This window comes from Leucopleurus acutus, assembly GCF_964270905.1.
Source record: "Leucopleurus acutus genome assembly, chromosome: 5".
NCBI lineage: Eukaryota > Metazoa > Chordata > Mammalia > Artiodactyla > Delphinidae > Leucopleurus > Leucopleurus acutus.
Window position 1 is genome coordinate 108,992,651 of NC_139147.1, and position 14,677 is coordinate 109,007,327.

At 43.6% G+C, this 14,677-nt stretch overlaps 1 protein-coding gene across 3 annotated transcripts in view; it reads right to left on the reverse strand.

Moving 5' to 3' along the window:
- GMPS (guanine monophosphate synthase) overlaps window positions 1-14,677 on the reverse strand; it is a 112,469-nt gene that overhangs the window by 92,030 nt on the left and 5,762 nt on the right. For 2 of the 3 annotated variants that reach the window (XM_082840348.1, XM_082840347.1), the window contains exon 3: window positions 3,489-3,617. In XM_082840348.1, coding sequence (XP_082696474.1) covers window positions 3,489-3,533 — 45 coding nt within the window. In that variant the 5' untranslated portion in view covers window positions 3,534-3,617. Of the gene's footprint in view, window positions 1-1,960; window positions 2,133-3,488; window positions 3,618-14,677 lie in introns of those variants that run through there. The other variant, XM_082840349.1, reaches the window with a different exon arrangement.

A 14,677-nucleotide genomic window follows, 5' to 3' on the forward strand; every position in this document is an offset into this window, starting at 1 on the left:
CACATGCTTGCTTATGCTACAAAACATAAAGAACCTTGAAATAAAAATAAGGTAACCAGCAATTCACCTGGGTCTCAGATATATCAAACTTATAAGATTCTCTTTAAAATTCAAGTTGAACCAAAAAAACCCACACCAGCTAGCAAGAATACTGTATGTTCTGTACACCGGAGTCAGGTAACTTGGAAACTGAATCTTTTAACTTCCTGCTGTCACTCAATTTTGTGTAAATACTGTTTTCAAATCAGCACATATTTTTCAAAGTCTGTAAATTAGGTTTGAATCCTCCTAATAACACAGTCATTTCCTCTACCAGCACAAAGATGAATCTTTTCAATGATTTTATGGCTCAAAATTAAAGGGAGAAGAAAAATGCTTTGTAAGTTAACTAGTGTACAGGAAAGAGCTGTATGTTGAGGTTTACATAAGCTTCTGAGGCCAAAAACTAAGGGTTAGCGTGTCTTCATTCCCCTTTATGATCTTGAGAAAGAGCTCCAACTAGTCTGAGCATTAGTTTTCCTCGGTTTAAAGGAGTTTATCAGCTACCTTAATCTTTACTAATTTGTTCAACAAATACTTATTTGACTGTTTACTAGAGAGTAAGCAATTACTAATGGAGAGGACCCACTAAGATGTGACTAGGCACCACCTTTATAAGAGAATACTGCCGAAAAGACAATTCTACCTGACTTAGAACACCAATTCCCACCTGATGTTTAAAGTTCCACACATCCTGAATGAAACGTAATGAAGTGATTTCTTTTAGCCGGGCCCTAAACAGCGTGTGGGAGGTAAATTTCGCTTAAATCGCAATTCAAAATCGCGCGGGTTCCCGCTGACAACACTGATTGTGCGGGTCTGAGAGAACTACAGGCCAACGAAAATTTTAACACAGAAGTGAAAGCGAAGGTACTCGATTCAGAAGCGAGACGAAAGAAGAGGGTCTGAAGAAGTGCGTCGGAGGTGACGAGAAACGCAGAGGCGGCCCAAACTACTCCCTCCACTCGGCACATTGAGTTAACTTCTCCCGCACCCGGGACTCGCGACCCCCCCGGTTCCCGGGCGCGGTGGCGGCGGCCTGCGTCCCGGAAGGGGCTCGCAAACGCCGGGAGCGGGTCCCATCGCAAACCAACTTGAAAAATAAGGAGTGAGCGGGATGGGGGCGGGGCTGGACACACGCTCCATCCCTCGGAGAAGGATGGGGGGAGGGAACGGAGTGAGCGACCCTCCGGCCACCGGCCCCGACCCCGGGAAGGCGCTGACGGGGGCTTGGGGGGAAGGCGCGCGGTCACGCGGCCTCATCCAGGGCCGGTCTCGCCGCCGCGGACCCCAAGGGGGGAAACCCGGCGAGCCCCACCGAGGGCAGGCGGGAAACGGGGTGGCGGGAAGACTGGAGGCCCGCCCAGCTCCAACGCCGCACGCGAGGCCCCGACCCCGCTCTGCGTTCGGCGGGCCCCGGGAGCTCCACAAAAGGCTGCCCGACTCCCGAAGGGGCTGGGTGAGGGCTGAGGAAGCCCCCCTCACAGACAAACAGGCAGGCAGACACACACACACACACACACACACACACACACACACACACACACACGCCCGCTCGCCTCCCTACCCCCACCCTCCGACCGCGCTCCGCGGGCTCTGAGCCCCACAGCGACGCGGGGGAGGCTGGGGCCAGCAGCGCGACCACGGGAAGCTGACGCCCTCCCCGACGCCAGGAGCTCAGCGGGCGCAGGAACCCCGACACGCAGACAAAAATCAACAAAGCACCTGCCGCTCCCGAGGAGAAAACATGCCACAGGCCCCGACTGGAGGCTCTCCGACGCGCCGCTGCCAGGGCCGCAGGGCTCCGCTGGCGGGCTGGGGTGAGGAGGCGGGGAAGGGCCCCGCGCGGTGGCTCCCCGGCCCCGAAGCCTTGCCTCCGTCCGGAAGCGGTGAGGCAGGGACCCCCACGCCAGAGACTGACCTTGGAGTCTCCGTTGCACAGAGCCATCGGGGCTGGGGCGGCGGCGGCCAGAGATGAGACGGGGCGGGAGAGGGCCGGTGGGGTCGACGCCACGGGCCGGGGCTGAGGAGGAGGCCTGGTCGAGGAGCGGGCGGGAGGCGCGGAGAGGAGCTGGCCGCCTGCGAAGCGCCGAGTGGAGCAGCAGTCGCGGAGCACGGGCCCCAGCGCCGCGGGAGAGCACAGACCAGCAGCGCGCACGCTGCCCCCGCCTCCTGCTTCCGCACTGGCCGGCCACTGGGAGGAGCCAGAGCCCTTGTGGCTAGGCTGCCGAGCAGCGAACACCCGCAGCTGCCGCCGCCGCCGCCGCCGCCACTGCTGCTGCAGCCCAATAAGCCCGCCTCTGGAGGAGGGGACTTCGGCGTCCGGCCCCGCCTCCAGGTCCGTCCGGACCGCCGAGGCCCGCCCCCGGCAGAAGAAACCTGCGGGTCTCAGGCCTGCCCACCCACAAGAGGAGGGGCCTGCGGCGCCTGGCCGCGCCCCCGCCCCTGTCTGGCCCGCCCTTTGGAGGAGGAGCCCGCGGCGCCCCTCTTAGCTGCCCCGGTCCCGCCCCCGTACCCGGCAGCAGGCGCTGAGAGGAAGGCCGGTGGCGCCCTGCCCCACCCCCGCCGCTAAAGCCGGCATCGGAGAAAAACCCAAGCCGCCGTTCGCTTACTGTTGGCCCGCCGGCCCGCAGCCTTTAATGCGAGAGAGGCTGGTGACACTGAAGAGGAGGCCTCCAGAGAGCTAGGTCGCTGGGGAACGCTTACCCGGTGGTGCGGCCTCATCCCAGGTTGCGGGTCATGGGGGAGGCCAAGGCTGCTTTGAAGAGTTTCGTGGTGACCTCAACGTGGACTTAAAAGTGACATTTGATCACTTAGGTCCCTCAAAAGTTCTACAGCGGGTGCAGAATTTCCAAAAGGAAGGGGTTTGGGAGTGGCAACCTGGTGGGAAACTGGACCGACGGAGTAGAGCTCTGTTTGCACAGCAGTATTTTTATTTGGATTGTTTGTGGGAAAGGGAGGAACTGTAGTCTCTCCAGCTACTCACTGATACCCGTCAATGCAAGTATTACAGTACCTTGAATTTGGTCACCTGTGGGTCTAAACCAGGGTTGGGGAATAAATAACACTTGGGGCGGCTTTCCGTTTACAAAGGCTTTTAACAGATATTCAGTTAATATTATAATATGGCCAATATTTGCTGAGCTCATGCTGTGTGTCAAGCTCTAGTCCAGGTATTAAGGAGCTAGAGTGAGACTGCCCTGACTTCCAAAAACTCATTTTATTCTAAATAATCCCGTGGAAGTAGTGCAGTAAGACTGATGTTCTTATCCACTTTTACTAATAAAAAATTTGAGGCCCAGTGAGATTATGTGCTTTTGCCTCTCTATATAGGAGGTAAGGGGTACCTGACCTGGGAAGGGATAAACAGTTTGTTAGTAAAATATTTACAGGATCAAAAGGCCCAAGGCTCTCCTGGGCCTCACACTCAAGGAAAGTATTTTACTTACCTTTCTTCGAGGTGAAAAATGGATACTTGAACTTTCTAAAGCCATGGAGACTGTGTTCTCTTGATAGGTCTGAGTGAACAATCCAGAGAACAGTGTGGTAACCAATAGGAGAATTGCATTAACATCCACCTGGAATGGAATGGAATGTGATGTGCCGGCATTAAGGATTGGCTAAACCCCATCTGTATTAGATAATGCCTAATTTAAATATATTCTAGTAGTCACTTGTGTTTACAGCTAAGAATGTCAGCATGTACCAGAATCCTTACAGCTTAAGTCTTCTGAAGCTTTTGACTCTATTCACCCCTTCCTCCTTCTTGAAACTGTATGTCCTTACAGGGCACCATAGAGGTGTCTTTTTACCTCCATGATTTTTCTCCATCACCTTTTCTTGTCCCTCTTTGTATATCTTTCCTATAGGAGGAAACGTAAGTATTGGTTTTCTTCAGTATTTCCATTCCTAGCCCCCTTCTCATCTTATTCACCTGTGTTTCCCTGGGGCACTTATTTAAAAATATAGACTTGCGGGCTTCCCTGGTGGCGCAGTGGTTGAGAGTTCGCCTGCCGATGCAGGGGAGGCAGGTTCGTGCCCCGGTCCAGGAAGATCCCACATGCCGCGGAGTGGCTAGGCCCGTGAGCCATGGCCGCTGAGCCTGCGCGTCTGGAGCCTGTGCTCCTCAACGGGAGAGGCCACAACAGTGAGAGGCCCGCGTACCACAAAAAAAAAAATATATATATATATATATATATATATAGAGAGAGAGAGAGAGAGAGAGAGAGAGAGAGAGAGACAGAGAGACTTGCTTAAAAACCCCTTAATAGGCTGTATGTCATGACAGCTCTCTCTTCTGAGCTTCAGGTCCCTAACACTGTATACAACCTCAGTTAGATGTTAAATGTCATAGTGGGTCCCAAACTCAAGTCTGAAACAAAACGTTGTTGAAGACTATTCTTGTTAAATTCCTGTTCATTTTATATATCAATTATTGAAAGAGGGTCACTAAAATTTCCAACGGTAATTGTGATTTTATCAGTTTCTCCTTACAGTTCTATCAGTTTTTGCTTTGTGTATTTTGAAGCTCTGTTTTTAGGATTATAAATGTTTAGAATCATTATTGATCCCTTTATAGTTATGAAATGATATTTTTTAGATCCCCAGTAATATTCTTCACTCTGACATCTACTGTGTCCAAAACAGCATGCCTGCTTTCTTGACTGGTTCTTGGCATGATATATCTTTTGCAACCCTTTATCCTGTTTGTGTCTTTATGTTTAAAGTGTTTCTTGTAAACAGCACATAATTACATCTTGCTTTAATTGGAGTGTTTATACCATTTACATTTAATGTGATTATTGATATGGTTAAGTTTATTTCTTTAATCTGGAGACTCTCAAGGCAGTAAGCTGAGGCAATTGAAGGGCTCATCTTTTTTGCTTCCTGTCTCTCAGGGATCTGACCTTTGTTGCTTGATATCCAGTATCTTGCAACCATTGTTGCATATATTTTGTCCGAGTTTTCTGTTATTGTTGTTTCCAGGAGGGTGCATCCAGTTCGTTACTCCATTCTGGCAGAAGTGGAAGTGTTTTAATGATTAGTTGAGGCATCTTAAACCTGTAAGGTCTTCCTTCTGTTACCTGTCCTATAATATTTTTATATGATTATTAAGGTTAAGGGTGAAGATTGCCCTGAATTCAGAACAACTTAGGCAACATAGAATAGTGATGCTGATTCTTGTAAATGTAATTGTGTGGTTTCTGGGACCAATACATTTTAAAAGAAACAGTTCAGAAAATCCACAGAGAAAATTTACGTGACTTTTCAGATTTGATGAGTATCATATCATAAAATATTTATTTCAGGTATAATCCATGGTCATCTTATTTCATCTTTCAAATGTTTAATATTTTAAATCTGCCATTAACAAAAAAATTAACTTTTAAACTTACGAAGAATATTAGATGTCAACTTAAAATGTGGAAGGAAGTACATAGTTTTTCAAAATCATTTTAGGATGGTATGTGGGTTAGAAAAAAAAAAAACTTAAAGACAACTGTTCTAAAGTTGATCATACATACTTTGCCCAGAATCTTCTTAATTGGTTCCCACTGCTCTCAGGATAAACTCCAAAACTTCTAACATTGCTTACTTGGTACTTGGAAATTTGACCAGCCCATTTACCTTGTAGCCTGTTATTACCACTGCCCTCCTCACTCTACTCTCTAGCCATATTAAACTTCTTTCATTCCTTAAATATGACATGATCTCTCTTGACTTGGGCCTTTTGCACAGAAATGTCTTTTATCTAGAATATTTCTGTTCCCCTCCCCACAACCCCGAAGTCTTGGGTTAGATGTCTCTTCCTCTTTTGTGCCCCCATAATCCTTTCCCCTTCATCATTACTCACCACCCTCTACAGTGTTACCTGTTCACTTGTCTCTGTCCAAAGAAAAGCCCTGGAAACAGTAACATCCAGTAGCAACAAGCAAACCTAGCACCCAGATACTGTTTTCTAAATACTGGTCTCCAGCAAGAAGAACCAGGACTTCTTGGAGAAATGGCTGATCTCAGGACTGAGGCAGGGACAAGGTGACCAGGAACATCTTTTTGTGCCAGGAAGTTAGGAAGTGCTCAGGGAATGATGGGCACATTTCAGAGGGACACAGAGTCACTTTGAAAAGATTTTACTGGCCAAATCTGGAACAATATATCAAAATAGTGATGGTAAACAGATTGTACTCTCTGATTAAATTAGGAATCCATCAGTCTCTGATGATATAAATAAATGATTAAATGGAGAGAAAACCGTTCCGTATAATAGTCAACTAATAAAGTTCAAAGGAATAATTGAGATAGAAAATCATCATTTGTACACACTATGTAAGATAGATAATCAACAAGGACCTACTGTAGCACAGGTAACTCTACTCAACGTTCTGTAATAACCTATATGGGAAAAGAATCTGAGAAAGAATGGATATATGTATATGTACAACTGAATCACTTTGCTGTACACCTGAAACTAACACAACATTGTAAATCAACTATACCCCAATATAAAATAAAAATTAATTTTAAAAAAAGGAAAGTCATCATTTGGCAACCATCACACAAATAATAAATTCAGACAAGAAACATCAATGGATGGTAAAATTCGTGGATGAAAGTAGGATCAAGAACAGGTTTTATTTACATTGTCTCAAAGTATCTCCCTACAAAATAATAATTATACAAGGAAAATAGTAACTTTACAGTGGAATAACTTGAGGATACCTCGTTACGCAAGTGGTCAAAGTTAGGAAAAATCATCAACATGTGTCACCTGATGAATGCAATGAGGCAACCATAGTATTACAACCATAGTATTACTTCAGTACTGCTTGCCTAAAATGTATAACCTAAGGTTGAGTAAACATCAAGCAAACCCAAATGGAGGCACGTTTAAAAAAATAACAGGTCTGGGGCTTCCCTGGTGGCGCAGTGATTGAGAGTCCGCCTGCCGATGCAGGGGACACGGGTTCGTGACCCGGTCCGGGAAGATCCCACATGCCGCGGAGCGGCTGGGCCCGTGAGCCATGGCCACTGAGCCTGCGCATCCGGAGCCTGTGCTCCGCAACGGGAGAGGCCACAGCAGTGAGAGGCCCACATACCGCAAAAAAAAAAAAAAAAAAAAAAAAAAATAACAGGTCTGTAATTTTTCCAGTCATCTCTTGCTTGGCAACAAACACCCTTGAATCTAGTGGTTTGAAACAGCATTATTCATTTTACTACAATTTGGACAGGTTCAGCAGGAGCAGCTGTTCTTTGCCCTAATGTGTCAGTTAATACAGTGCAGAGCACAGCTCCACTAGACCTCAGCTAGAGTGGCTCGAAGGCTGGGAGCTAGAATCATGTGAAGGCTTTCCCACTCACATCTCTTAACACCTGAACAGGGAGACTCAACAACTGAGAGCTGGAACAGCTGCAGCCCATCTGGCATCTCTGTCTCTATGTGGTCTCTCCATTACCACAGCTTCACAGTAACTGGATTTCCTATGGGTCAGCTCAGGACTCCCAGGGAGTGTGAGTGTGTGAGAGAGACACACAAGAGCAAGACAGAGAAAGAACTAGTGAGAACCAGGTAGAAGCTGTGCAGCCTTTTCTATCTAGCCTTGAAGTCACCGTTTACTTCTCTGCATTCTATTCATGGAATAAGTCACAAGGCCTGTCCAGATTCAAGGAGAGGGTTCTGGAAGAGCATGTGGAACTGCAAATGTGGTGCAATGCTTGGAAAATACAATCAGCTACAGTAATCTTAAAAAAATGAAGGTCAGTATATGTAACTGTTCTAGATTGAAGCTGAGAGAAATACATGCACCTAGATTGAAACTTTTGCTATAAAGGGTACTATTGGGTCAGTTGGCAAACCTTGAATGCTCTAAGAGAAGGGTTTATGGGAGCTCTTTATTGCAACTTTGTTGTAAGTTTGAAATAATAAATAAAAATAAGACACACCATAAAAGCTTATTGTTTAAAAATCATATGATTAATCCTTTCATAAAGCAACAGATGATTGTGTAATGAAATAACCACCCATATATGATACAATCATATTTTTGAATGTCACATTTTATTAAAGCAGATCATTGAATGTTATTATCATAATTATATTTTTATTGATTATCTCTGCTATGCCCTCTGTCTCAACTGTTCTTTCAAATTTTGGTCACCTTCTCTTAGAGCCAAACTGACATCCTCCTGGTGAGAACTGATTCAGCCAAATCCTGTCCCTTCATCATCTCTAGGAAAGGGAGGAATGCAATTTTTGGTGTCTTGCCTTTGACAAATTTCTAAAACTGGTGATGAAGAAAACCCTTAACAGTAGTAGTAGTAGTAAATCTTACATAGCACTTTATATGCCAAGGCCCTATTCTAAATTCCTTACATATGTCAACTCATTTAATCCTCGTAACAGTCCTATGAGATGGGTACATTATCTTCTCATTGCCCTTTTATGATTGAGAAGACAGAGAGAGAGACTAACTTAAGGTTATATAGACAGTAAACCACAGAACTGAGATTCAAACCAGGCCGACTGGCTCTAGCCTTTTATTGTTTATTAAATATTCAAAATATACATTGCCAAACAATCTTTAAAGCCACATGTATTACTGGGCACATTTTAAAGCAGAGTAATGGCCCTGTTAACCACTGTTTCTTTCATCTGTTTGCAGTGCCATGATTTTGATGAATTTTTTTGAATTGGTTATCCTTAACAAAATTCATGGCACAAATTCACTGGGTGTTTATGTATTTAATTGTGGTAAAAAAAATACACAACATAAAATTTACCATCTTAACCATTTGTAAGTGTACAGTTCAATAGTGCTAAGTATATCAACATTGTTGTGCAACAAACCTCCATAACTTTTTCATTCTGCAAAAAACACATCCCATTTCCTCCTCCACTCAGCCTCTGATAACCACCATTCCATTTTCTGTTTCTATGAATGTGACTACTTTAAATACCTCAAATCATACAGTATTTGTCTTTTTGTGACTGGTTTATTTCACTTAGCATAATGTCCTCAAGTTTCAACCAGGTTGTAACATGTGAAAGGATTGCCTTCCTTTTTAATACTGAATAAAATTCTATTTTATATGAAATATATATACATACGTTTATCCATTTAACTGTCTATGGGCATTTGGGTTGCTTCCACATCTTGGCTATTGTGAATAATGCTGCTATTGGCATGTTCATATATTAAAAACTGAAAATATAAGCATGAAACATGGTAACTCATAAAATAGCTCACAGTGAGGGTGAAGAAAATGAAGCTCTTCAGGTTTTGAAGTGTAGTATGTTTTCTGTTCTTGTATAAGTAATGATAACACTTTACATGGAATTTTAAAATATTTATTTATTTATTTTGGCTGCGCTGGGTCTTAGTTGCAGCATGTGGGATCTTTGTTGCAGCATGCAGACTCCTTAGTTGTGGCATGCGGACTCCTTAGTTGTGGAATGAGGACTTTTAGTTGTGGCATGCATGCAGGATCTAGTTCCCTGACCAGGGATTGAATCTGGACCCCCTGCATTGGGAGCATAGAGTCCTACCCACTGGACAACCAGGGAAGTCCCTACATGGAATTTTTAAATTTAGGACTTTAAGCTCTTTTCATATGTCAAAATCACTTTTTACATAATGTCCATGAATTTAGTATTCTGGCAATAGGAATCATAATACTTATACAAGTACATATGTTACTGAACTGAACTTGGGTCCACTCACCTGCCGCACAGTAAGGGCAATTTACTGACACCAGGTTGTAGTGAAGGAAAGTACAGTGTTTATTGTAGGTGCCATGTGAGGAAAACGGGCAACTCATGCTCAAAAACCCTGAACTTCCCTATGGCTTTCAGGATAGGGTTATTTTTTTTTTTAATTTTTATTTATTTATTTATTTTTGGGTGTGTTGGGTCTTCGTTTCTGTACGTAGGCTTTCTCTAGTTGCGGCGAGCAGGGGCCACCCTTCATCGCGGTGCGCGGGCCTCTCACTGTCGCAGCCTCCCCTGTTGCGGAGCCCAAGCTCCAGACGCGCAGGCTCAGTAGTTGTGGCTCACGGGCCCAGTTGCTCCGCGGCACATGGGATCTTCCCAGACCAGGGCTCGAACCCGTGTCCCTTGCATTGGCAGGCAGACTCTCAACCACTGTGCTACCAGAGAAGCCCCAGGATAGAGTTATTAAAGGCAACATTTGGGATGAGGACTGCAGGGTACCTGCCTTTCCTCTGATTGGTTGGTGGTGAAGTAACAGGGTGGTGTTTCAGGAATCTCAGTCACCAACCTTCTGGTTCCAACCAGTCTGGGGCCTAGTGCTTGTGCTCAGAAGGTAACCACCATCCTTCGCCTGGGTGGTGGTCTTAGTTCCTGCAGAACAACTCAAAATATGTGTCAGGGCTTCCCTGGTGGCGCAGTGGTTGAGAGTCCGCCTGCAGATGCAGGGGACACGGATTCGTACCCCGGTCCGGGAGGATCCCACATGCCGCGGAGCGTTTGGGCCCGTGAGCCATGGCCGCTGAGCCTGCGCGTCCGGAGCCTGTGCTCCGCACCGGAAGAGGCCACAGCAGTGAGAGGCCCGCAATGTGTCAGATCGTTATGTACAGCCCTTGAGAAGGAACTGGGACTCTGTTTTATCACTAAACTATTGTTTCTTAACTGCTTTTCCTTTGTTTCCTTCACTTCCTTTTAATTGCTTGAGTCTGCTCTTTGGAACTCAGGGAAGGCCTAGGAGGCCAAAGCCTTTTCTTTTTTTCAAAAAAGAACTGGGCACAGGAGGGGCCTTCGTGCGAGGGCCCTGCATGGTCCTGCTCAGTTTCAATCCCCCCTTTTCTTTGATACTTCTCAATCCTGAGAGGGACAGGAGTGGGACAAGAAAGGGAATCAAGTTTTGGGTAGAGAGGTTAATCATAAATTTGGCAGGGGAGCTCAGTTTTAAGGGGACTCAGTTTCGCCTTTATTTTGGGCTCAATTTGTAACCAATAGCTTGATGTGTTTAAACTTCTGCATCTTCCTGGTAATAAGCTCTACATTCAGAGCCTCAGTTCAACCAAGACACCACAAATCTGAGGCTTAAAAAAAAGCGGCGTGGCCCAAATTTACTTAGGGACTGTTACAAGAGTAGATGCTTTTCCTGAAAGGGGAAACTTCACAAAGTCTGCCTTTTCAAACCTACCCCCATTTTACCTAAGATTTCTTTCCCTAGTGGCAGTGTTAGTTGCCCAAAGTAAAATTCCTTCTCTGGGAAAAACTTGTTGGAAAAGATAGGTAAGCAGCATTTCAAAAGACTATTTAAAAATGTGAAAGTATATTGTAAAGATACCCAAGGGAATGTTTACCCAAAACTCTTTGAATGGCCTTCCTTTCTTGCCAGCCTCCCACTTGCCAGCCTCCCACTGCCAGCCTCCCACTTGCCAGCCTCCCACTCACACATTTGTTACCTCATTCTCCAACTTTCTTCATTCCTTAGCCAATTCAACACATCTTTTGACTGTCCTTCTATGGTTCATTTTGACATTTCTCTGTACCCTTTAATTGTCCACAATATATACATGAAAAGAATGTTTGGTTGTGGGTGATTGTGAAATCGTACAACTCAAGCGGGACTCGAACCCAGCCAAAACCCAGATTGGGACTTGAACCCACTGTCTTTTAATTGAGATCGCACACCTGGTCTCTCAGGACTTCATGAAGCTCAGGTTCTTTATGTCTCAGCACAGAAGGAATTCGGCGAGAGACAAAGTAATGAGTAAGAAGGGATTTATTTAGAGAGATACACATTCCATAGACAGAATGCTCTCATCTCAAAAAGCAACAGCGGCCCTGGAAGTAAAACGCTGCAGAGACAGAATGTGGGCCATCTCAGAAGGCGAGAGGCCCCGAAATATGGGGTGGTTAGTTTTTACCCGAAATATGGGGTGGTTAGTTTTTATGGGCTGGGTAATTTCATAGGCTAATGAGTGGCCAGATTATTACAACTATTTTGGAGTAGGGGCAGGGGTTTCCTGGATTTGGGCCACTGCCTGCCTTTTAGCCTTTTATGGTCAGCCTCAGAACTGTCATGGCGCTGGTGGGTGTGTCATTTAGCATGTGCTAATGCATTACAATGAGCATATAATGAGGCTCAAGGTCCACTGGAAGGCGAATCTTCTGCCATCTTGGACCTAGTTGGTTCTAATCAATTTATATTGTATCCTCAATGGCTATGTCATTCTTTTAAATGTTGTACCCTGCCCCTTTCCCTCCTGTTTCAATTGTGTTTCTTCTCTTTTAATTTTCTTATATAGCATTAAATAATATATATGAAAGCACTCTGTAAATGATAAAACACTGTACAAAATGTTAGTTATTTTCAGACTATATTCCACTGCCTAGCACATTGTGGGTACCCAATGATTTAGTAAAGCATTATATACTCTGTCCTAATTTTTAAAACCATGTACATTGGAACATGACAAGAGATAGGGAAACTTTAACAGCAGAAGAACAGGTATGTTAATCTCTAAAGTATATGTAGCACATTATAATAAATAAAAACAAAAATTACCAAGACCCCAATTGAGAAAGGTAGAGACAAAATTCACAAATTAGGCAGTACAAATAGTTAATAAACATGATATGCTATTTTAAATATTTTGGTATCATTTTCCCAGCCTTCTGAAATCCCATAAAATGAGAGAAGAAAAAAATTTTAAGTAAAATGTGGCAATATTGGAAAAACAGGTAGAAGGTCATAAGCAGAGAAAAATGTTTCTGGCAGAAGTGCAAAATGGCACAACTACTTTAGAAAATACTTTGGCAGTTTCTTATAAAGTTAAATATACACATACCATACAACTCAGCAATCCTATCCTAGGTAAGCGCCCAAGAGAAATGAAACTTTTATTTACACAAAAACCTATATGCAAGTGTTTATAGTGACTTTATTCGTAATCTCCAAAAACTGAAAATAGTCCAAATGTTCTTGAACTGGTGAATGGATAAACACACGTTGGTACATCCATACAATGAAAGGCTACTCAGCCAAAAACAATGGGGGGTGGGGGGTACTCAGGGAGGAACTATCAATACAGGGAGCAACACGGATGAATCCCAATGCATTATGTGGACTGAAGGAGGCCAGACTCAAAGGCTACATATTGTACGATTCCATTTATTTGACATTTTGGAAAAGATAAAACTATAGGGAGAAAAAAACGTATCAGGGGTTTCCAGGGACTGTGGGCTGGATGGAGAGGCTGGCTTCAAATGAGCACAGAAGAATTTTTTGCAGTGATGAAACTATTCCATATCTTGATTGTGATGGTGGTTACACAACTATTTGTGAAAATGGTTTATATTTATCCAAACTCATAGAACTGTACACTAAAGTTTTACTGTACATAAATTATACCTCAGTAAACCTGATCCCCCTTACCCCCCCAAGAAAAAAGCAATTAAAAAATTCTGAGGAATATATAGAAGATTCCAGTCCACTAGCATATGAATGATAGTGAACTGGAAAAGCAGTCAAGAAATCTGCAACTACACACAGGTTTAGGAAGAGGCCACTAGATGGTGGTATTAATTTTTGTAATAGAGCCCAGGAAACGCTGGAAGCTCAGAGATCACAGGCCTGGAGCAGTTTTTTTCAAAATTTTCCTATAAATCCATAGCTATAACTCCTGCTGTCAAGCCTTAAGCTGCATTGGTTTCTGTGTTTTTGCTAAGCTAGGTCTCCCAGCCTTCCACTGATTCTGGGAAGCCATCAATATCCTTCCAGTTAAATTCTCTCTCTCTCTCTGCTTTTGTTTTTGTTTTCTGAAACAGACCAAATAGCAGAACTACTAAGGCTGTTAACCAACTTTTGTTTTGTTTTGTTTTGTTTTGTTTTGTTTTGTTTTGTTTGTTTTTCTTCTTACTTTTCATTACATAGAATTTTGAACATGTATGAAATAAACAGAATGGTATAATGAACTCCAATATCACCAAACGTCAATAGTTGTTGATAATCTGCCATTCTTAATTCATCAAACCTTCATCACTTCCAACCCTCATGCAAATAGTTTTTTACAGTCATTTTTCTCATGAGATAAATTTACATTATTTTGAAATGCACAGGTTTTTAAAAAAATAGGCTTATTTTATCTCAGCAAAATTGAGCAGAACGTACAGAGATTTCCCATATGCCCCTTGTTCCCACACATGCACAGCCTCCCCCATCATCAACATCACAGAGTGGTACATTTGTGATAGCTGATGAACTTACACTGACATATCATTATCACCCAAAGTTCATAGTTTACATTGATGTCATACATTCTGTGGGTTTGGACAAATACATAATGACATATAACTATCACTATGGTGTCATACAGAGTATTTTCACTTCGCTAAACATTATCTGTGCTCCCCTTTCTCATTCCTCCCTCTCCCTAACCCCTGGCAAAATGCACAAATTTTAACTATACAATTCCAATTTGTTTTGGACAGACCTAGTTTGGAAGTTTATAATAACATAAAGCAAAACAGAAAAGGGAAAGTTGTAAGAGAAGACTAAAGAGATAAGTCCAGTAAACAAACTAAAAGTTTACTAGGATTTCCAGGAGTTAATGAAGAGGAAAGAAAAAAAGGAAAAATCAAATATATTATAAAAGAAAATTTCCCTTAATT